Here is a 26,008-nt window from a genome sequence, read left to right on the forward strand (position 1 = left end):
CTTCCAATATAGGATCAGTTGCATATGAGGTACATAACTGCTAGTCCAACACCTAACCCTGGATATATGAAGGTTTTTATGTTATATATCCTGAATAATTCAGATTACACCATTTTAAATAAATAAGTTTTAACATCAGCAAAATGAGTATGATTAATTTTAAAACTGATTATTTGTTCACAGGTGCACAGATAATTGAAATAATAGAATTCATAAACAAAATTACTTGAGCTGAATATTTCGGTTCCCATGACTATCCATGTTTGATCTCCCTAGTGGAAGTATTTGATGAGGATATAATAAACTCGCATACATGGGACAACATTATAGAGAAAAATACAGAATGAATATTCCCAATTCTATGTAACATCTTTATGAAGTATTTTAAAAGTAAGAAACGGATCTAAATGCAAAAAAAAAAAAAACTGGTTCAGATATGCATATGGCATATGTTTTGTGTAGCCAAACAAAATAAATAATTGTTTTATCAGATAATTAACAAGTTTCATGGTACTACTATATTTATTGTGTGATTAAAAATCTCTAGTTCAATCCTATTTGTTGACATTTTAAAAACTAGGTGAGAAACAAGAGCTGTCACTTACATCTATAGAAAACTAGCACAAAACAGTTTATATATATATATATATTCAACTTCAATGTTTTAAAGAGCTTACAGACATTGTCATCACACGATCCTTAATGAAAAAAATGTTTATACAATTTCCTAACAGTAATAGTACTATATAACTTTTATCACAAACAAAAGGCTAGGAAAACATTTTTTTTTCAGAAACAGCAACCAGTCACATCTACATGCGAACTGCTAGTATCAACTACAGTTAAGATTTCTGGAATTATGACTTTGCACAAATGCCTGAAAAACAACAATTCCAGTTGACCCACACATTTTTCAGAACATTATACCCATGGATTTTTTTTTTTTGGAAGTACCAATAAATTGCATGAAAAAGTATTAACAAACATTACTTCTGCAATGTTGAAAAACATGTAGCAGGAGAGTGGATACAGACTGGATATTTTGTGTGTAAATCATGGTGTAAATATTTAAATATTATTCTTGGATGCGCAACAAACTAAATGTCTTTGCGTTACATGGTTTTCCCGGTATGATCCTTCAAAAGTGTTGCCAAAATTCTTGGACGATCTGTACATTAAATGTGTACACTTCATTACAAGATTCTGCAATTGACAACTTATGGTTTTAGTAGGCCCAGCGTGGCTAGGTGGGTTAAGGCATACGCCTGGTAATCTGAGGGTCATGGGTTTGAATCCCTGTCACACCAAACATGCTCATCTTTTCAACCGTGGGGACGTTATAATGTGACAGTCAATCTTACTATTCATTGGTAAAACAGTAGCAAGACAGTTGGCGGTGGGTGGTGATAACTAGCTGCCTTCCCTCTAGTTTTACACTGCTAAATTAGGGACGGCTAGCGCAGATAGCGCTCGTGTAGCTTTGCACGAAATTTCAAAACAAACAAACAAACGATCTTAGTACAAAGTTTAATAAATTATTCGTTATATATTGCTAGTGGACTTGATAGTTTCTCATAAGCACGTAAACCCTGCAAGTATGAAAAATAAAAACAAAAGATTTTTTATCACACGAATAATATGTGTTTGATATTATAATGATAATAACAAGAGAGCAAAATGTAAGAACTGTTTGTTTGGTCAGAAAATCGTGCACGAGGCTTATCTGCGCTAGCCGTCCTTAATTTAGCAGTGTAAGACTTGAGGGAAGGCAGCTAATCATCGCCACCCACTGCCAACTTTTGGGTTACTCTTTTGTCAATGAATAGTAAAATTGACTATAACATTATAACGTCCTTACGACTGAAAGTGCGAGCATGCTTGATACGAAGGGGACTCGAACCCGCGACTCTCGTATTGACGTGCAAGAAAAATAAAAAAGAGAATACTTCGTCGCCTTAAAAAAAACAATACCAAACAAATCTCGTTTATTCAACAAACATGGCGTGTTTGTTTTCATACTTGGTAATCACCTGACGTTATTCAGCCATTTAATAATACCACACTTAACGAAAACCTACATCAGTTAGGCAGTCAAACAATAAAAACTTTATTTAAATATGCCTAGCAGTCATCATCCCATTACAGTACAAAAATAGATAAACAAAAATCGTGTTCTGCACTTTCAACTTGCCACTTTAGGGGCTACCAATTAGTTGCCTTAATCCGGTCTACATAACTTCAAAATTGGAGAAGATTGGCGCAGACAGCCAGTAGTTTTGCGTGAATTTACGATGACAAACAGACTTGTTAAAGAAACAGGTTTTTGTCACCACCATGAATAATTTTGTTTGCAAAACACAATCAGAAAAGGCTCATTTATAAGTAGTACGTGACTGAGCATCATATAAATGGTAAGTATGAGGAATAGAATGTTATGAGAATATACATAAATAAGTTATCAGTTATAATTGTATGTTTCCTCAACACGTACAAAGCACAAGTGACGTCATCCGCGATTAAATTCAAGGTGTGTATTTTTGAAAATATAGGTACATTTGTGTCGTGTCATTGTTGTTGAACCGTTCCAACACTTTTACGGAAGCAACGTTTACGTTATTGTACGAACCAAGGCCATGTTGCATAACTCCAGTTTCATTACAGGGCCAGTAAAATTGAAATCATGCAATGCCCTTGGTCATGGAAGGTTGACGATAATATATGATATATTTTGTGACCGGTGCTATCCGTACTCCTGGTACCATACATACCTACTTGTATCAGCATTACAAATATGTGCCTGGATTTTATTATCTTCGCCCATGTAGCCAAATCGCACAGAAAACGGTTCCTTTAATTTCTCTCACATAGAGGCGTAGATCCTGGGGGATAGGGGTAGACATCCCCCTTCATTTTAGGTGGGGGGTATGGTGCATACAATCATCCCCCCTACAGTTTGGTCTGTTGAATTGTTTTATTGCATCACAGGCCTACAAATTGTGTTTGTTCTTGTGATTCTCGTGTTCTTACCAATCGAATTACATAATTAGGCCTAGATGTAGGCTTTTTGAGTAGCCGAAATGTACATCTTTAATATAACCGTGCTTCTAAGCTTTTCGAACTAAGTGATAGTTCGTATCAGTCAGTAGGCCTAAGTATACATGCAAGTATCGTAGCAACAAGATTACTCTGCGACTGCATGTTTACAGCTTTCAGGTTCACGTAGTCAGAGATTACCAATTTGCAAATTGAACATTCCACATAAGTGGTTGCAAAAATCATCCCCCCTATCGGGTGTAAAAAATCTACGCCCCTGCAGTCTCACAATCTATATTTAGAACAAGACCTCTCTCCCACAGTTATTTTTTGACTGAAAATTTACAAAGAATTCCTAGAGCCTAGAAATATCGTTGAGAAGTATTACTTTACATAATTATTGTTGGCAAAGTAAAACAACAACACTGCTGTTAATTTGTATTTAACTTACATTTAAGCTACACAACGCATGACATTAATATGAAACAATTCCTAAAAATATCTAGAATAACTGAACGAGTGTTGATTATAAACTTCGTGAACCGCCGTTTGTTAGAGAATGAGTTCAAAGATAATAAATGATATATTGTTAAAATAGACTGCAGAGTTTTGTGTTAGCTATCGCGGTCACAGTATGCAAGGTAGTTAACTACGTTCATGTAATTTGAAGCGTAGGCCTACTATAATTTGTGGCAGTGTACAAGTGTTAAAGCTTGTATAAATGTTAACGGAAAAAATAATGTAATTTATTATCGTTACACGGACTGGTCGTTTAATTTAACATGCAAGAACTCGCCAATAAAGCAATATTTCTCTGATGTAATCACGTCTGTTGCATAAACTTCTCGGGTATATTCGTATTTTGGTATCAAAATGAAACGGTATTAGTCTTATAAATAATTCGTATTTTGCATTTATGCTGCCGTTCAATAATTTTGAATAACTATTTCTCTTTTTAACACGCTCGTAACATTAAAGTGCGTGGAATATTTCGGATATCATTTTACCAAAAACAAGTGTGAATGACCGTCATATTTAACGTCCCCACAGTTGAAAGGGTGTTTGGTGGGACGAGGATTCCAACCCGCGACTCTCACATTGCGAGTCAAGCGCCCTATATAATGTAATATATATAATCTATATAAATATAATAGTACTGTGTTGTTTGTCCACGTAACTACTTCGTAGGGTGTGAATGGATCTTCACCAAAACTGGTAAGAGGGCTTTTAATGTTATAAATCGGGTTTAGATATCCAGTAAACAGAGTACGTTGTTCGCTCCTCTTCGTAAAAAAAAAAAAAAAAAAAATTCTCAACCCAAACGAGCCGTTTTCACATAAATAAATAGAGTACAGATTGCTCATTGTGTTGCTTTGGGCTTAACATCAAGAAAACAAACTTATTTGTCAGTTTCTTTGTATACAAGGTTTTAAATAAGCCCGAACAAACTCTCTATACTTCTAAAGTTAAGTGACTTAAGTTAGCTCAATTTCACGATTAGAAAATAAGCGGATTTCAGCCCGAAAAGTCAATTAAAGTAACTCGGAGTCCTGTCGAATCTCTATCTAACAACCAATAAAGAGGAAACTAAGAAGCGTTCGTTTACTTGGTTTCAACGAGAACGGTACATCGTGTTTACTTGGGTTAAACAACCAGCACAGAGATCTCTCACGCTCAAACACAGTTGACCCTATTTTTAAACTACTGACCACACGAATGATAGTGAGCCACTAGACCCCATGATGGTTTTGCACGGTTTTCTAACCGAACAATAGAATTCACTGCTCTTCTGAAATAACCCACATCTGGAAGTTTAGCAGCATCAAGTCTCGAACCCCGCATCCTCCGACCCACAGCCATACACATTAACGACTAGAACACGCCCTGCACTACAAATGTTTAAAGTACTTACTGAGCAGAATCGCCAAATTTTTACTTCGTAGAAAGTTCTTATTCCATAGAAGACAGAAGATGAGCCCGTATAACGTACAGATTAAGCCTCACATGCATTATCGTCAAGGAGGACTTCCCCCGTCATTAACTTACCTTTACCTATATATTCACGAACTTCTAGCATACGGTAAAGGACGCCTGGCATAGCTAGGTGGGTTAAGGCGTTCGACTCGTAATCTGAGGGTCGCGGGTTCGAATCCCAGTCGCACCAAACATGCTCGCCCTTTCAGCCGTGGGGACATTATAATGTTACGTTCAATCCCACTATTCGTTGGTAAAAGAGTAGCACAAAAGTTAGCGGTGGGTAGTGATGACTAGCTGCCTTCACTCTAGTCTTACACTGCTAAATTATGGACGGCTAGCGCAGATAGCCCTCGTGTAGCTTTGTGCGAAATTAAAAAAACAAACAAACAATATGGTGAATAATCCTTAATAAGTTACACAATTACTCCATAGGGCTGATGTCATAAATATAACATATTTTATCTATTTATACATAGATTACGTATAAAAGCTTAGGATGTATTCTGTTAGGTAGTAAATAGCAGAATAGACCAAATGTGGGGAAAAATCTTACCTTTTTTCATTTTAATATCATTTAAAGCTACCTTGCCAACAAAGCATTATTTGCCTATACGTATACACAGGCATTCTTTATAATAAACATGTATAACGGTGTTAGCTTTCTCACTGATGTGTTTCTTCTCAGAAAACATGTTGTAGGTGTCCGATTGTGTTCAAGCGATAAGACCAACCCTCTACTGTTTACACCTACGTCAGCTACTGTTTACCAAACATTCATAGGTTGATTTAGTAGAGATCTATTACAGTCGTGCAACGTAACGTCGGATTCCCTGCGAGTCTAATACGCAGATACAAAGATCATCTAAACCACTACTGATCTAAGTTCTTGTTTATGTGTATATATACCCGCTTTCACTGATGAATCGCTGAACAGATTGTCACCAAACTTAGCTTAGGGGATCCCAGGGAGTAAGAGAGTGGATCTTCCCGCCCCATATCATACCGAGGTACCCTATACCTTCTTCGTGCGTTAGACAAAAACTTTAGGTAGTGAAATTAAAAAAAAATAAAAAATAGCTATTTAAATCAAAAACGGTCGGTTAAGTAAGATAGGTTTAAGTTTCATTGTTTCTTCTTTTATTTATCGACGAACCACACACGTGTCATTTTTATTTTTGTGAAAATCGCATGATTAGACACCACTGATCTTGAACGTTATTACTAAAGCGAAATTTCTGGTATAGTAAAACGCAAACAACCACGAAACGGAAATGACAACTGGTTTGTTTGTTTTCATTTGTTTTGAATTTCGCACAAAGCTACACGAGGGCTATCTGCGCTAGCCGTCCTTTAGATAGCAGTGATACACTTTAGGGAAGGCAGATAGTCATCACCACCTACCGCCAACTCTACTTCATAGTTACAATTCTATTTGTGTATTTTTATAGTCGTGCAGACTATTTACAACCATTAACTAACAACGCTGTCAAGTCGAAAAGAATCAAAAGTTTCTACTTGTGGATCGACAAGTGAATGAACAAACGTAAGATGTGAAATCTTAAGTGTTAGTAGTCTCCAAGTGTTAGACTTCAATTAGAAAGTTTATGACGTATATACGTCAGTTGTTTCGTCATGAATCACTGCACGTTCTGCGTTTCAATTCGTAAAGTTGCAACTGCACTGATCATACATTTCGTAATTTTCAGTGTTCTTTTAACGTAGTTTCACATATATGTATATATTGTTCAAAAATCGAATACGGACATGCAAAACCATCTCTAAATCAAAACTGTTGCGATCATTTTCCTTTCACAGAGACCTTTCTCGATGTACTTGTTGCCAAAGTTCTCAGTTCAACTTGTCACATGCACTCTCGTGCCCTAGAGTTGTAACTGACGCTAGAACAGTTTATTGACGACCCGTCAGTGCCAGTAATTTTGCTATGTCACACCGGTTATTACACTCTACTGGTGTGTATGTATATATGTAGATACATAATATGTCTCGAGGGAAATATAAACAAGACTCGTACAAAGCAGTTTTCCCTTTTTGAGTGAGCTCAACAACATTTTCAATGTAGCTACGTAAATAACCAACTGACTAAAATGTAATAAACAAGTACATATTGCAATGTCATGAGGTAAAATTCACTAACCACATTCGTCCCCCATAAGGCAGATGTATAACATTACAGGATATAATAATGTCCCACGTACTTTCCTTGTTTGTCTATTAACATTACGGTTATATCCACAATAACATTTCAATACGTTAGAAATGGTTTATGTTATAGGCAGGTGTATGTTTCTTTCTACAAATTCATAACTACGTCATAAATGAAAGTTATCAATTTCGATATTAATAATAGTGTAAAAAAGACAGAACCTCAGTAAATACAGACCATAATATTACAAAAACAAAATAGGAATGTTGCATCAGTCTGAATATTTTTCTACAATCTGGTAATTAATAAACCCACGCCCTCTATTGTTTTCTACTCATATCGCCGTTATTACTTCACAACAATAATCAGTACGCTAAACCCACGCCCTCTATTGTTCTCTACTCGTGTCGCCGTTATTACTTCACAACAATAATTAGTTCGCTAAACCTACGCCCTCTATTGTTCTCTACTCGTGTCGCCGTTCTTACTTTACAACAATAATTAGTTCGCTAAACCTACGCCCTCTATTGTTCTCTACTCGTGTCGCCGTTCTTACTTTACAACAATAATTAGTTCGCTAAACCCACGCCCTGTATTGTTCTCTACTCGTGTCGCCGTTATTACTTCACAACAATAATTAGTACGTTAAACCCACGCCCTCTATTGTTCTCTACTCGTGTCGCCGTTACTACTTCACAACAATAATTATTGTTCTCAAAGTGGATTTTGCAAAGTCATTTTGCCAACATGGTTGAAATCTTTTTCAATTAAAACATTTTGTTAAAACAAAATTCATTGAAAGATTATTGTTTGTTTTTTGTTAAGTACAAAACGACATCTGTGTTATACCCACCACGAGTAACGAAACCTGGTTTTCATAGTTTGGATTCATCGCTGAGCCACTCAGGAGCAAATTGACTTTAATAAATAAAGATTAGTGGATCCAACGTATAACATTGTCGTTAGGCCTATAAAACAAACCATTATGACAGCGAAGAGTGATTTTGTAATCTTATTATTTCTGATTTTGTTTGATTTTTTCGCATGTTTCTAATTTCGCACACTGAGCCTAGCTCTGAAGTTGAGTTTTATTATACCACATGCTTGCTTCAACCATGAATTTGTAAATATACCACTATCCTTGTATAAACTAATATACACCATATTACAGTTAGAAGTCAAACTATACTTCTCACTGGATTTTAAAGTAGCAGCCAAAAGCTGCTATAACTAATTAGTAACTCAAGTACCAGAATGAGGGGCACGGGTTTGAATCCCTATCACACTAAACATGCTCGCCATTTCAGCCGTGGGGGCATTATAATGTGATGGTCAATCCCACTATTCATTGGTAAAAGAGTAGCCCAAGAATTGGCTGTGGGTGGTGATGATTAGCTGCCTTCCCTCTAGCCTTACTCTGCTAAATTAGGGATGGCTAACGCAGAAAGCCCTAGAGTACCAGAAAATTAATTTTAGAAAAATTTCATGAATACATTTCCACACCAAACGTTGCGAACTAGCGTGGTGCTATTTATACACGAAGGTTGGGTTGTTCATACAGACTTGTTTGTTTCAAAATCTTGATAAAGAATTACAGAGAGGTTATCTGAACGTAACTGCCCCTTATTTTGAACAGGTAAACAAGAAGGAAGGCTACAACGCCACCCACCAAATCTTGAGCTGCTCTTGCGTATTCTAAAAACAGAATATGGTCGTCTATCCTTATAATGCGCTAACTACTATAGAGAAATCTATAGCCAGTGGTTGTCAACATTTGAAGCATAACAAAATATGACATGATTTCAACGAAAATAATTCACCTGTATAAAAGTAGATATGGTGTTTGTTAAAAACCTGTACGTGATGGAGAAAGATGGTTATCATTTTCGGATTAATTAATTGTAGAACATGTACAAAATTCAAATCTATAAAAACCATTGCAGGCCAATGAAGTTAGTAAATTTTTCAGAGTGTGTGCTGTATCTTTAAAATATTATTTCCACTTTTTGTTCAATCTCAAAAAGTCAATCACTGTAACCTTTACAACTTTAGGTTATATGGTTACCACTAGTTACCTACCCAGTAGTTATTGGTTGTTAAAGTTCTGTTAGGTTCGTAACGTGAATTTTGTTTTTAATTTCGTGGTTTGTTTAACAGTCTGACAGATTAATGTACTGCGTATTAATTGAAAACGACACACAATGGAGACTGTCTGCGCATAATGGTTCCTATAATGAACGGAAAAAGGAAGAAAGATAGTCAACAACGGCCATAACTAATTTTTGACCTTACTTTGTCTGGCAAACAGTTAAATAGTGAAATCTTATAGCGCATCCCTCATAGGGCCAAATAATGAAATTGTGACAGCGTGACCGGAACCATGAATATTCGCTAACCACTGAAGTACGCCAGTCTCACACTAATTACAAATATCGGAGCACGCTAATCACTAAGCCACGCCAGTCTACACTAATTACAAATATCGGAGCACGCTAACCTCTGAGCCACGCCAGTCTACACTAATTACAAATATCGGAGCACGCTAATCGCTAAGCCACGCCAGTCTACACTAATTACAAGTATCGGAGCACGCTAATCTCCGAGCCATGCCAGTCGCATACTAATTACAAATAAATGCAGCTAGAATCAAACAAAATATATACATTTGTTTGTTTCTGAACAATGCCACACTAGGATTACCCGTTGTCTACCGCAGGGATTAAAACTCCGGGTTCGGATTTTAACTATGCAAGTCCGCAAACTTACCGCTGCCCCACCGGGAGACGAAAATCTGTTGGAGAACAGTTAAGCGATGCTGTGTGGACAATATATAAATTAGCCAATATTTCGACTGAACAACCTTAACCCGCCAAAGGTATCTAAAGATAGTCATTTTCTTTTTTTTTTAACAGGTGTTTTAAAACCATTTCTACAATATAACCACCTTGTTGAACCCATGCAATCAGTTTCAATTTCAAAATGCCCAAAAAAAGCAGCAACAGAAATATACATACATATATAAATAAAAAAATGTGATTATAATTTGTAATATAACCTCCATACATAACCATGGTTCTCAAATATCAATAAGATATATATACAAGTGTCAAACAAATGTAGCTACAACATGGCAAAATCCGCCAACTCAAAGAAAAAGCACTCACTCCAACGTAGTATCCGACATGGATCATAGGGTCATTGTTTTTGGTTGAATATTCTCTTTGTCTTCACGAAAGTTTTAACTTTTTTTTTCTTTCTGAAATTCCTCTGTATTTAGCTCGTTCTAAGAACGGAATTTAAAAACAATAAATAACAATCGATAAAACTTATACATCAACAAGCGCATGTTGCGCTTGAATCACGCAGGGCTCACTCAGTGATTCAAGGTCCAATGAACACCACGCATATCCTTCTGCAATTTTGTGGTTTACCAGCATCTATTTAAAAATTATTGAATAATTGCGGATCATGTGGCATTGCTTAGAAAATGTGCGCTTATCTCAGGGTTACTTTTATCAGCCATATTTAAATGTTTGCTTGATAAATCTACAGAGAATGCACGTGAGGTTCTTCAATTACACGATACGATTCCTACTTTTCTCACCTCAAAAGCCGTATGCGAAACACGCGGTATTTATAAAATCATAACCCTGAAAAACAAACCTCTCAATAAGCCATATCTTGGTTCATGGTGCGTCTGAAGATCTTAATCATGGCCACCTACATGTTGAAAACTTGTTTGTTTGTTCTTACCACATAAAAAACCGAAGGACATGTTTTCAGGTAAAACACGGATAACAAATCAAAAGTATATTTGGCGACTGTGATTTCCAACCTGAAAGGCTTCTAATGTGACACGGGTTAAACGTTCAGGTCACAGGACCTCAAAAGTAATGCATTTCTGCTCGTAATTTTGAATAGCCAATCAAAAGTAGTGGTGGACAAGAAATCACTAGCACTCGCCACATATACGGCTCTAGTCACACTCAGATAGCCTGTCACTTTTATAACGCAACCACAGCTGAAACTGAAGAGCGTATTCAACAGTATATTGTGTACTCGAACCTTGGTGTTTTCGAAAGGCAGACCCATACATACACCACTAAGTGATGTCAGGCCCTAAATGCATATTTCTTTCGATCTTGTTTTTTTTTAATGTAGTATTTATTTAAGACTATCAAAATGATGCACAAAGGCCATAACGAATTCTGATTATAAATTACGTAAAAGGCTTATTAACATCTTACGCAGGCACGCGACTCTTACACAGATTTATTTTGCCGTTTCAGATAAACAAATGTATATAAATCAACCACAGTGACGTGAAACATTAGATAACACAGCTTTAGAACAGTAAACCAAATATTTTCTTTCACAGCGAAGACGTAAACGTACAGTTTTCAAACTGTTTCTTTCATATAGCCACAAATAACTTAAGTAACTCTACAAGTAATAATAGGATCTACAGGAGCTTAGGTAGAAACTTAAGAGAAGGTGTGGTGCAACAGTCGGATGAAAAACGAAAAATGAGGCCGTTATGGGGGGGGGGAGGGGCAGAAAAATGTAGAAAAATTTACGGGATTGCTATCCATCCCCTATTTATATTGTGTAAAAAAATTACGGCATATTTTGCCACCAACCGTAAATCCCCACTGACTTTAATATTAAATAAGGCTGTTTTTTTTTAACCTTAAATATATCACATACAGGCAAACATGGACTGCTGTATAGCGTAGATTCCACGACGAGTCACCAATAGTTTAACAACACGATGACTACACACAATATTTGCGAAATCAAACCCAGTAAACAAACTTGAAGCCATTTCGCTTTTGGTAAATTCTTGGCTGCAGTAGAGAAGAGGGTACAAAAATCTGTTAAACGCACTGATTGAGAAGCGCCACCTACAAAGCTGTTAAGTCTAAGTACACACAAACAAATCGAAACAAACAAAAATAATACAGAAAAATAAAATAATGGCAGATATTTAGTTTTGAAGTAAAGATTTTGCACTTTCAAAAACTCAGATGTTTAGGGGGTAATGTTATCCCCCTTCACCCCGCACGCAAAGATTCGGGGATTAGTAATTATGAATTTATCGAACGTCTAGTAAATGCAGAGGCAGAAGAAGGCCAAGGCAAGTGGCTTTAGTGGCGATTATAGTATTATAATACAGAAGAGTGAAAGTGTAAAAATAAATAGTGCCAGAACTTTGAGAGGGGAGATGGGGGTAAGCTCGTTACATCATTTTCCAGCTTTCATGCGTTTATTAATTCCAAATAACGTTGCAATTCTTTGATTGTTCTTTTAAACAAAAGTTCCCAAACTAACACTCAACATAGATTACCTATTGCAAAGATACGTAATATCTTTGCCGTCCAATTAAAAATAAACATAATTAAAATATATATCACACACAAACAAACACAAAAATAGATTAAATATAAAACTGTATTTAAAGATAATATCTATAGAACTTAATAAAAACTTATGTTCAAACTACAAAATACACTACATGAATGGTCCCAATCTTTTGATACGTTCTTTAAATTACATTACATTATATCGTGTGAAGGAGCGTTTCTTGGTGGTCCAGTTTTTCTTGTTTTATACATCACACAATTCTTCATTTCTCATTTATTTAATCATTTAAAATGTGTAAATATGATCTTTGTTCAGACTCAAAGTTTAGCACAATGGATAAGTAACGGAACTGAACGGAAAACTTTCTTGGACAACGGGTAGCGGGTACGATACAGCTCTGATAAGCATCCTCGGGTTTCAGCTACAGTGGACAAATTACGAGGAAAATGGGCCCGGCACGACCAAGCGTGCTAAGGCGTGCGACTCGTAATCTGAGGGTTGCGGGTTCGCATCCCGGTCGCGCCAAAAGTGCTCGCCCTTTTAGCCGTGGGGGCGTTATAATGTTACAGTCAATCCCACTATTCGTTGGTAAAAGTAGTACAAGAGTGGGTGGTGATGACTAGCTGCCTTCCCTCTGGTCTTACACTGCTAAATTAGGGACGGCTAGCACAGATAGCCCTCGAGTAGCTTTGTGCGAAATTCAAAAACAAACAAAAACAAAGGAGGAAAATGAAAATATAACACCTGCGGTTATCTTCATTATTTTAAAACCAAATATTAGGCCTACTCGTTTATAATAACTCGACATTTTCGTCGTTTAAGTTGTAACTGTTATATCGTCCAGTAATTACATCTTATACTCTTATTTCGTAGTAAAATTCCGGTGTGAAACAAATGTTACAGTATCGATACACCAGGGAAGATTATACAATTCTCATAGGTTATTCAAAAACTGTTTCCTGAAACCAGTGACAGTCAACGGTGTATCCGATTTCATTTAAGTTTGTAAAGACATTTCACTGTTGTAACTTTACTATCCCAAAGATTTGTGCTGAAATAGAGAATCTTTCTTGATCCTATTTTATTAATGTCCGATGTGTGTCGCTTCAAGCGAAGTGGTCTGGCTTGTGACTGTACCTTACCTATTCACAAGTTTGAAAACTCACGGCTCAGTAACAATTTGTTTCTTGTTGGGCACAAAGCTACAAAATACGATATCTGTTTTGTTCTCAACATGGATATTCAAACCCGAGTTTAAGCATGATAAGCCCTCAGACTTAGCGCTGAGCCTCTGGTGGGTTACAATGAAGAAAGAAGTAATAGGTAGAAAGAAGGAAAAAGTATCTGTTTAAAGCAAAGTCAGTCAAAAGCATGTTAAAACTAACTAATGTAAATTTAATTACATAAAGAAACAAGAGAGAATCATCAGTAGCCGCGGCTGTAATTAGATCTCAAATCGGTCAACAGATGGAGCTGTGAGTTACAAGTTTGTACTTAGAAAAAAATAATTAAGAGCAATTCTATAAGCTTCTATGTCGCAGATAAAACAAACATAAGCAAAATTACACACAAACGGCCCAATCATAGAGAACTTGCAAGGTATGATGTATAATATCCAGCGATAGAAAAACAATGCTTGTATTGACCTGTGTTTGTTCAACTCCAAGCTGCAAACACGATGTGGCTACCGCTAGTATGGAAAACCGATTTTTAGCGTGAGAAACCCTCACACTTACTGCTGAGCCAATGTGGCCACGTGATATACGGTAAATAAGGCTCACCTGGCTAAACATGTACAGGTATATATACTTCCGTCTATTAAAAAAACAACAAAAGTGTAGGTCAACGACTCTTTCTAGACAGCTAAACATGACCCAAATATATAAACAAAATCTCACACTGTGATACAGTACATATGCGACGTTCTACCAGAGAGCACAAGTTACAATGTTTTAACTGGAAGTTTTCCTATAACACAACTATTTCTGGGAACACGTTATTTAACTTATTTAACTATTTGTGGCGTGAGCACCAAAAACACCCAATAAATAATATCAGTTGTATTTATTCTTCACGCTTGACGAGGTACAGCGGTAAGTCTACGAATTTAAACCGCTAAAATCAGGGGTTCGATTCCCCTCAGTGGACTCGGCAGATAGCCCGATGTGACTTTGCTATAAGAAAACACACACACGACGAGGTATGTAAAAATAGGCTTACCCAATTCGAATTAAATTAAAAAAAAACATACCAACTGAATCGTTATTACACAATCAAGAATTAGTGGTAACAACGTATTTCGAAATGCAAGTTGATAGACACACCAATCAATAACTTTGCACCAAAGAAAGTCGTTAAAACAGCTGTACTCAGCTCATTCACAAAGCACTAGTTCGTGAGCCAAATTTATTTCACGAATACAAATAACATTTACACTAACACGAAATACAAACATCCGTGTGTTTGTTTGATATCATTGAACAGCTTAAACAATCTAAACTACGATTAGCCATTTAAATCGAACGTTCTGTGTTCCTTTACTGTAAATAATTGTTAAAATAACGTGTTGTACTACGTTTAATATATTTTTAACAGGGCTAGCAATATATATATAATACTAAATATACTTTAACAGGCTCTTCGAAAGTGTTAAAAGTAAATAAAACCGAAATTAACAGTAACAAATAATTTAGTGTTTTGCTGTTGAAGCTGCTATGTCACGTAGCCTAAAATGCATAATTCTTCTCGTGATTTATGGCATGCGCACATTTTACTGACGTCAAAACAAAAAAAAAAATTGCAACTTCAAACGTGACGTCATTTTAGTGTCTGACTGATAGACATAGTTCAATGGTGTGAATGATTAAACAAGAAATGGCAAACAGTTAACTGTATGCATTTAACTGAAATAAAACTATCGGTAGTTTGTTTATTAACTTTGCGCGAAGTAACACAAGAGCTACCTGCGCATAGGTGTTCCTTTTTTAAAATGCTAGATTATGGAAAAGGCAGCTAGTCAACAGTAAACACCAATAATTATTGGGCTACCTTGTCTGATCGAATAGTGGCATTTAACTCTTACTCTTATAACGCACTCCCGGTCGCAAAGTCCGTGATGTGTTTTTTGCGGAAACGGGTCAGGAACTACAAATTCACAATTCGGACAGGCTAACCATTTCGCCACGCCCAGGCTTCTATAAATTAACTTTATAAGACCACTTGCTGTATTAAGATATTCCAACAGGCGAACGAAATATTTCGGAGATGCAAATTCTTTTAAACCACAGAATTAACCATTCTGGTAATATCAACGTTCAGTTGTATTCCCACAAGCATCCCTATCTCAGAGCTGTTTACTGGATTCTAGAAGATTTGTTTCTGTATAACGTTTTTGAATGTGTAAGAATGCTTTAGAGTTCTGTCTGATCGTTGAAAGGAACACATATATAAATATCACGGATGTTTAATATACTAATTAATTCCTCTTTAACAAACTTTAAAAACTCGTGCATCCAGTGCAACAGGTTTACATTTGACATTACAGAAGAAACGTCACCATCGGTTTTCACCATAACCATAGTCGTAAGAGCTAGAACGGTTTGTCTGTGACAAGATAAAAGGTTCGACACGCACATCTCTCCCAGATGCACCTATAGGTGGATACAGTAGTGGCAACAATTTCTATTTTGCCAGTTAAAGCCCAATATTTAAGTATAATCGTTTGTTTCTCACTGTAGTTTCTCTATAAACTTTCAATAAGCCTATAATATAGTTTCACACATCTCGTTGTAGGTATTAAAAGTTTTGACAAGTTTACCAAGTCACAATGGTACATCGTGCTGTGTAGTTCGATAAAAAGTTGGTGCTTAGTAATTTGATTTTAAATGTTTTCATGGTTACAACTTATTATCAGCGGTATCGCAAGATAAGCCAGTATCTACGCCATCTACAATTCTAAACCTTGCCTAACAAACAGAAAAAATAAACTCTAAACTTGAAATGGTCGCTTAAAAACTGACCTAATACTTATAGATAAATCAAACGAATGCAGGATATAAACCTTCAGGTTTAAGTAGCAAAACGTGCCACTATACACAGATACAAAAAAATGTATGTTTTGATTCTTAACTACTAACAAGAGTTGATTACGTCCACGATAACTTCTGATAATTATTCAATTATAAAACTGGTTTAACACTTGGTAACACTGAGCCATTAACTACAAGCGTATCTGTGATAGCCTTGAGCTTAAAAATATTGTTGTTGGTTATCAGCAAATATGAAGATTTTATAAATCTTTCTGACAAGTACTAACGACGATCTAACGGTTAAATATATATACATCAGCACATTTTACTTTAGTATTCCACTAAATCTTTTGATGAAGAGGTACAGTCTAACATTATCACTCAAACCGTTGCAAAATACAGCTTCTTCCCCGATGTAAATACCTACAAAGTTTCATTATAAATACATTTATATTTTAGGTCAGACCTGAAGACGAAGTAGTATCGATACATCGTCCTCCACAACAGCCAGCTGCCGTCCATTCTACAAAGTTTCATCATGAATACTCTGCCTAAACAATCAATCAAAGAATATATTTATACTTCTAAACGTAGCAACAACCAATACATAACGATAAACGGCACTCTATTTTAAAAATTAGAAAGTTAAAATTACACACCAAACTAAACAGATGCGTGAAACTTTGTAATTTAGTTGCACATAGTTGTACTTCTCTACCGTTGTTTAAAGTTTAATTTGTACTGTGACAAACGTAAATTTTATGTTAAAGTACCTTTCACGATCTATGGTTAGTGGAAATACTCAAAGCATCAGAGTTTTGTACTGTATTTTGTACAATGACTTAACTGGCCGGACCTGAATATGAAAAAAATAAAAAAAATCGACATTTCTTTCCATGCTTCAGATAGTTGTCTCGTGTCTCACAAAATTGCTGAAACGCACTACAAACTTTGTCGAAACGCAAAAGAAGATTGACGCGTATCCAAACAAATTGGCCTTTTCTGTCGTCGTGTCATGTTTCAGCCAAAATGGACGCCTCCAGCTTATGTCGCTCTTGGCGTTACGCGACTTTTCTTCTGAAAAGTGAAATTTTAACCCCTCGAGAATCGTATTCCGTGCACAGTTTAATATGGCATTTGAACTTTAGAACTGTGGTTTACATCTACATAGTCTTACAAAGGAATACAAAACTTTTCTCCAACCATACCTTAACGATTCACAATATTTCTCGTCATCCATTAACGAAGAAGGTTGCCTCATTCGGATCTTCCTACCATATTAAGGTACACATACCACAAGATGTTTAAAGTTCCCAAATACAGTTAAATCTGTTTACAGAATAATTCCAAAGCTAACAATTATTAAAACTCATATTTATTGATAAAATAACTAATCACGTCATTTCATTAATATATTCACAAATCTAAACCTTGATCATAAAATTCTCGTATCTTTGCCCACATCACACACATTTAACCAAAAATCGACCAGAACTCCTACTTTGCAATCTACCATATTTCATTTTTATTTCAAGTTGCACCTTTCTCTCCCCCAAATTTACACCAGCCACCAGAACACAAACAGATCACCCTATTATTTTACACTTTTTACATGGATGTTCAAAAACAAAAGCTTATCACAGATGTGTTTTAACATAAGGATGTTCAAAAACACATCATGTGTGTTTTAACAAAACAGGTTGTGAATATCTAAATAATGAGTTTGTAATCTGTTAAATGAAATTTGTCAACTACTCTGTTCTTTTGATACAGTTTATATTTTCTGTAATAAAACTGTTTAATAATAAAAGTAAGGCTAGTTAAACAAAGCCCTCCAGGTTTAACAACTATGGCTGTGCTTCTTTGTTAACATTTTTTTCTTCTATGTCTGTCATTTTGTTCCCTTTGTATTTTTAATCTACTTTTTCATGGGACTTAAGAACCCAACATAAAAATACTGTATTAGCAGCTCTTCTTCGATCATCTTGACTGACTGGAGATTGTGACAGACAGTAATCAAGTTTCCAATCACAGACACCTTCAGTTAATTCCTTACTTTAGAGTATATTATTTCCCAAATGGATGAACTCCTTTCAACACAAACTGTTATACAAAGGGGATGACAGAAGAATGTGAACCACAGTAGTTAAACAAGACAAATACACAGGTCTTCCCACCGTTAACAGAGCAATATCACGTGGTTGCACAACATGAGTAACTTCTTGCATCATTTTGCAATCAAATGGACCATTTTCTTGAACTTAAACCATCAAGTAAGGACACTGCCAGTAGTTACAATGTTTAAAACTGGCCACAAATACATCAATGTCATATGCTGATTAAGAATTGTCAATGCTTGCGCTCCTCGTTTCATGACATAGACCAGCTAGGTATGCTGCATTTTGAACATAGATAAGAAACAGTTTCCATCTTTTCAAATGTCTTCCTTCATTAATTTCTGCTTAGAAACAGACATCATTTATCTGTTTCCATCCTTTCAACTGTTTATAAACGAAACTGAAGACATTACACAGATTTTTAAGTTTAGCACATGACATCAGTACAAATTACCATAGGCCAACTACTTGAAATTGCCTCTTCTTTATAAGCTGATTGCAAGTTTGGAAGTGTCCTTGAGACTCTTAATGAGTGAATGTCATTGATCTACCAAAGATGTCTATTGAATGTTGACAGAATGGAGTCTACCATTACTTTTAAAAATTTTATAATGTTTTTAATCTTGTGGAGACATAGCTGTGTTGTAAGAGTTGCAAAACTTCCTAGGTTCTGTCACAACAAAAAATAATAATACTTCAAAATTTAACTCCAAGGTACTTTGATGTGTACCGATTTATGTCACAGATAATGAATAAACAATAACTTGTTGTGAAGAGGCTATCATCAAAGTAATTAGTCCTTTATAAAAATATTACTCCAACCATCAAATACTACAATGACATGTTCCTTGTTTAAACACTGAGCTCCTACTAGCCATCTCAATGTTAAATAAGTTTCCTGTGGGTTACTTACCATGGAAAGCTTGTAGACTAGACACAGCTTGTGAAAGAAGTCATAGAAATAAGAAAACTACCACTTACTTAGGCAACATTTATCCACTGGTGCAGGTTTCTGACCCTCAGTGACTTACTTATAAAGAGAATTTATGAATAGAATGTGATGACATGTTACCATCTTCCTACCATCAGTTTCATTATCATCAGGTTTAAAAAGCATACTTCTGAGATGATAATGTTGCTGTTGAAGATATTCCTACACTCAGACTATACAGGGATTTAGAATTGCAAAGATGGGGTATACTTTTTTACTAAATAAAACTAGAAAACAAAGAAGTATGGATCAACCTGGTGTATCAGGTGCAATCAGAAAGAGACCTGCAACAAGTCCTACTATAGCCATGGTATGCAAAGTGTGGCATCTTGAAACAGGTGAAAATTCACAAAGCTCAAAGACAAAAACTATTCATGTGTCTCAGAAAACAACATAATCTAGGAAAATTTATCTCCAAGAAACAAACAAACAAAAGTCCCATATACATAAATTGCTTCCGTGGCATATTTGTTTAACTTTTCAAATCTTACCCAATTGGAGAATATAAAAAGTATTCATGTTCATATATATAGACATAGTGACCAAGTTGCAATATACAATAGCTATGAATTTCTGAGTGACCAGACTGTTGAAATGAGAACAAGAAAGTATCATGCCCATACACCAGACAACTTATGAAAAGCATGCAGGAAGAATGGACAAAAAGAACAGAACTTTTCAAAATGGAAGCTATGCTGCAAGCCTTTTGTCAAGTTATGTGACCTTCAGACAGAGTATGACTGGATAGGGTGACAAAGACTGTAGCAACGTGGCGAGATTACAAGTTCATTTTACTCTCAGGTACTCTACCTCTGTATACATTTCATCACACAGTCAGTCTGTCTTTATATCAGTGTTTTCCAAAAAGTGTCACTACAAGTTGCTAGGAGTGTTGCAAGAGTTTCACAATATAAAGAACAATTAATAATATAAACTCTACAAAAAACATTGCATGTGATAGCAGGGGTGTGATGCAAGTCAAGATAAGTGGATTAGGATGTTTTCAGTAAAAAAGAGTTTGGAAAGTACTGTTACATACTCAACTGAGAAGTAGTAGAATACAGATTTTACTTAGCAATTATTAGGCTTTATTTTGTTAGGTCAAGAAAAATGCCACTTTAAAATCTCATGCAGGATATTTCATAACATTTAGTGACAGTAATGATGACTTGTAAACTTTTTCAAAAAAAACATTTAATACATGTGAGAACCCACTCAAGAACATCATTATAGAAGGTAATCTTGATAAAGGATAAGTTAAAGCCATTGAAACTTGGTTGTTAGTAGCAAAGATAATAGAATTCTATGGCACATTTAAAGATATGTTGATTATGACTAAAAAAAGATAATTATCTCTATACAAATCACTAGTTAGGCCTCACTTAGAATACTCTCTACAGTTTTGGTCTTATCATCTAACAAAGGATATGGACTTAAAAGGGTTTTTTGGAGGACTACAAGAAAAAGTTATTTTATAAGGATAAGATTTTGTAACTTATTTTCTCTTGGGTGAAGAAAGGGAAGAGGTGGTCTTACATAAGTTAACAAAATATCTCAAGGATCAATAGGATAAATTTATTTTTAATATACCTAAAGATCAACAGGGTGAGAGAACACACATTTAATACATGGGAAAGACAGGCTAGGCTCTATTTGAAGCAGTTTCATGTTACTAACAAGATGATTGGCTCATGAAAGAGAATTAATGATGTCTCAAGTAGTAAAAGGATGGGATTAAATATTTACTTTTCCAGGGAATGGGATTGTATGGACAACCTTGACAGACCATGTGTTCCTTTGTTCTTCATATGTTATGCTGAATTAATGAGCTGAAAAATGAAAACTTTTGACCAGTCAACTTTTGAGCTGTAATTAATAAAAAAAAAAAGCAAGTGGGATCTCAATAAATGTACCTAAATATTAAGAGGTGTCAGTTTTCTCTTCAGGAATATGAAATAGCAAATGGTTAAGTTAAGAGGCATAATTAAATGTTTTTGTTCTTTCTCAAAAATAAAAATGAAAATCTATTAACACAAAACCTTTTTTTCACTTTAAATTAAAATAAACCAATGTGTAAAGTTTTCATTAATTGCAATATACACGCACATATATAAATAGTTGTATTGGGTAAAACTAATAGAAACCAAAGTTATTATTTGGTTGAACATTGAAAGATGTTCAAAAGGTGAAATGCAGAAATAAATTCCCATAAAGAACTAACAAAATGACCTTAAGTACTGAGTATAAGAATGTAAAGTTCTATAACTGATACAGTAGAGCATATGTACACATTTTTTAATACCTTCTGATTTTATAAAACCAACATTTTGCACAGAATGTGTGTAACATTCCCCACAAATCAAGAAAATAATTACCAGAGAATAGGGCACTTGGCACAAAAAAAAACAACAACACAAATTAGTGTGTTCAGAACAGCTACAGAAGGATAAAAAATAAGTTACCAATAAAAAAGGGTTCTAGGCAGTACATATTTTTGGAAATAGGAAATGGGAGGAGGGGTTAACTACTGAAGGAATAGGACCTTGACAACAATATGGCAAGCCTCTGAAACTCAAGTTAGTATAATTAAAAAGACCTTGGTTTTTATATTCAGCATTTGAAAATTAAAACAAGACAGAGGTAATAAATTTTTGAGTAGAGGTCCAAGAAACAGATGGCCTCCCCTATTGTAGCAGAAAAATGGCCTTGCTTGTAGTTATTTAACATCAGTAAGTAAATGGCAGAAAGAAAAAACAAACTACAAACATGTTTCTAAGCAAGCCTCTAAAGTAACAAAATAACAACATGAAATACAAAAACACTTATCAGTGCTGTCTAATTTAGAACCCATCCAGATAGTAATATTATACCCATAATAACACATACTGCTTAAATATAAATGACAAGTAATGATAATCATATGGTATATATACAGAAGTATGCAGATTAAAATATATCTAGAAGTTTCAAGTCAAATGTGTTATAACTGTTTAACTCCCAGCATGAGACCATATTCAGAAGGGCTTCAACAGGCTACAGAGTAGTCATTTTTCAGTATACATGCTAGAAATAAAATAAAAGTATTACAACAAAAGCACTTGATCTCTTAACCTCAGAAATCCACATTTCACATGGAAAAATATTCATCTTTTAACAGTGATCCACCATGAAGCAGTGGAAGATAGAGGATTAACGAGGTTCTGTTCTTCTTCCATAAAACAGTAGCAGTATTACTTTTCAGCCATATTTAGCCACCTTGTTGCAATAAGTAAGCATCAATGAATTTCTTTTACCAATCTTCATCAACAGAATTAAAAATTCAACGAGAAAGTGGCTTCACAGAGCTATGGGTCTTAATCTTGTATCATGTGGCCACTACCACATATTGTATGGAATTACTGGAAATGGGTAAGGGATTTACTCCATCGTGGTAACTCAGAAACCAGATATCTATACTCAGTATTATAAATAAACAGCAAAAAGCTTTATTTAGAAAACAACTCATCAGATGTGTCTTCCCATCTCACGAACTGAGTATTAAATAAAACAAAACACATATTTAAAATCTTGACCAAAAATAAATTCAAACAGTTTTTGTGTCAAAGGCATTGGATTAGACTTGGATTACACACCAGTTTTAAACTTTGAATTTTACTCTTCAATTACGCTACAAGCAACTTACATTTTTATAGCTACATCTCAATACTCAGTTAAGCACGATTACCACAACCAGACTTTTCCCACGTAATATAAACAGAGTTGACTAAAGAAAATTATAACTTACTTCATTAATGTAGTTTCAGTCAATTTTTCCACCTTACCAAAAATTTTCTGCAATGTAAACAACACTTACATAGATGTAACAAAACTTTAGAAACTTTTTGTACAGATCAAAACAATTAAAATTTACTAAAAAGTTAATTTATACCATTTATAGAACTTTCAAGTTAATTTAACACACATAAGATGGAGATTTGAAACATCAGAAATTTCTATGATCATCTAGAACCATACATACAACACAAATATGTTTTGTTCAAACTACTGGCTTTAACAAATTTATGCTCAAAATTATATCTTCATATTTATCTTCTTAAACTTATATAAAAAGTACAACAAAAAACAATCTTAATCACTGTCACCTCGACATCTGTTTTAATCATAACAAAACACAGAACTAATAAAATGAGTAACTTCCTGCTAATGAATAACCACAACAATTCCTGCTAATGAATAACCACAACAATTCTTTGACTAAGTTCAGGCATAATCTGCAAGACACAACTGCCATTGGAAAATTTTATGCCCTTAATAAAACTTAAAGTAATTTTATCTGAATAACACATAGTACCAATTCAGTAATTAATCCTTAAATATTTAAATACATCTAATTAATGAGGTTTTAATGCATCAAAAAATCTTGGCATGATTGGACTGAAAACATAACAAAAATCAGAATACAAATTCAAGAGACCTTCCCAAAGGAACTTGTTTACTTGATCATATGCACAGAGTAAAAAGTCTCCAATAAGTACCTGTTTTGGATATTTGCAACACTGGCAAAAAAACATTTTAAAACACATCAGCAAGTTCACACCATTCCTTGTAATAATTTTGTTAAAAAACCCTGCCCTCCATAAATAATTATTAGAATATTTAAAAAGCTTCTTGTTCTAATTATATATATGATGTAATAAAATGTTGTGACAGTGCTTTTCATCTTTTTCAAATTTTCTCATACCTGTTAAACTAAGCAGATCTGTTGGTTTTATAATTTTTGTCTTTTGCACAGCCAAATCTATGCAGATCCTAAGACCACAGACTTCATAATCTAAATTTCTTTTAAAAACTGTAAATTAATAGCTATGGGATTATTTCTGTAGAGCTAGGTTTACAGATGTCTTACTGAAAATGTGTTTGAACTTTTTCTTAAATTAATTAACAAAAAAACCAACACTTTCACTTCCCATGTAATGTTTATAAAATTGCCAGTTGAGTTTACCTCTTAATATCTTCAAAAAGATAATATGCTATAAAAAGGTGATAATAATAAGAAATATACCACTAACATGGCCTTATTTGCATGTCTTTCAATTATCATCCTAACAACAGTCATTGATTTATTTTATGTCCCATTTAAAAATTTCATTTGTAATGAATTTCAAGTAAGCACGATTTATATCAAATTCTATGTCATATTTGTTAGTTATAGTTCCTAGAAGTAGAATATATACCTACCTGCTTTGGTTTCTTATATCGTTTTTTGGTTGCAGTGTTGAGGTCTTCGTGCACTTTGTCCAAAAGCCACAACAAAAATTCTTGTGCATCATGCTGATTGCTTCCCTCATACTGAGTCCCGTACTTTGAAACAATACTTTTGAATTTATTGGATACTTCTGGAAGGTATTGACAACTCCAAATTGATTTAAGTAACACACCTAATTGTTCAGTCACTTCACCTTTTGTTCCATATATTTTGGCATGAATTTTATTTCTTCTCAACAAGTCTACTCTGTAATGGTTCATTACAAAGTATTCTGCAAACATATCTGTATTACTTAAGCACTGAATTATTGCATTCATAAAACACGTGTTTCCATGGTTATGTATACCACTAACTGCTGGGATTTTGTCTTTCACTAAGGATTCAGGAAGTTCTGACGCCGCTGTAGTTCCTAGATCACACGCTGAATGTTGTGATCTAATGTCAGTGTTTGATGCATACACATGTTTTAGTTTGCTATTTTTAGTGGTTTCAGTTTCAAAATCACATGCATGAGTACTGCTAGTAGTTATTGAAATATTTGATGGAATTGCCAACTGCGATAATTGACGTCTGAAAAGTCTTTTTAAAAATCCGCGGGATTGTTTATCATTTTTACAACAAACCTTCTTTTCTTCTTCTTTTTTGCTCTTTCTAACTGTTGTAGGTTCAGGTTCTAACTTAGAAGAAGTTTGCAAAATTTCTTTAGTCTTTTTTTTCCTTACTCGTTTACGACCACTCATCAATCTTGGTAGAGTGAAGAAACCTGAATGGAATCTATTTACTTTCGAACCGTCGATTAATAAATCACTAACGTCTGTAGCTACATCAACAGCCATTCCCTCTTCAACATCAGCTAAATCACCTTCTGACGCCGATTTCGAATACTTCCGTGTGTTTACTTCTGCCATTTTTCGTCACTGAAAATTTACGTTCACTTCAATACTCAATCCATGTGTTCGGTCGGAAACTACTCATCAACCTCTAACAATACACTTAACATTCAACTACAAGTCGAAACTGTCAGACACAACCAACCCAAACAATTTATTCGCTCTCACCCAATGTTAG

At 34.8% G+C, this 26,008-nt stretch overlaps 1 protein-coding gene across 1 annotated transcript in view; it reads right to left on the reverse strand.

Annotated features, from left to right (window-relative positions):
* LOC143255017 (ubiquitin carboxyl-terminal hydrolase 31-like) overlaps nucleotides 1-26,008 on the reverse strand; it is a 45,489-nt gene extending 19,481 nt beyond the window's left edge. Inside the window, exon 1 of the mRNA XM_076510014.1 lies at nucleotides 24,913-26,008. Coding sequence (XP_076366129.1) covers nucleotides 24,913-25,848 — 936 coding nt within the window. The 5' untranslated portion in view covers nucleotides 25,849-26,008. The remainder of the gene's footprint in view (nucleotides 1-24,912) is intronic.

The sequence above is a fragment of the Tachypleus tridentatus genome, chromosome 7 (genome assembly GCF_004210375.1).
Source record: "Tachypleus tridentatus isolate NWPU-2018 chromosome 7, ASM421037v1, whole genome shotgun sequence".
In the NCBI taxonomy this organism is placed as follows: Eukaryota; Metazoa; Arthropoda; class Merostomata; order Xiphosura; family Limulidae; genus Tachypleus; species Tachypleus tridentatus.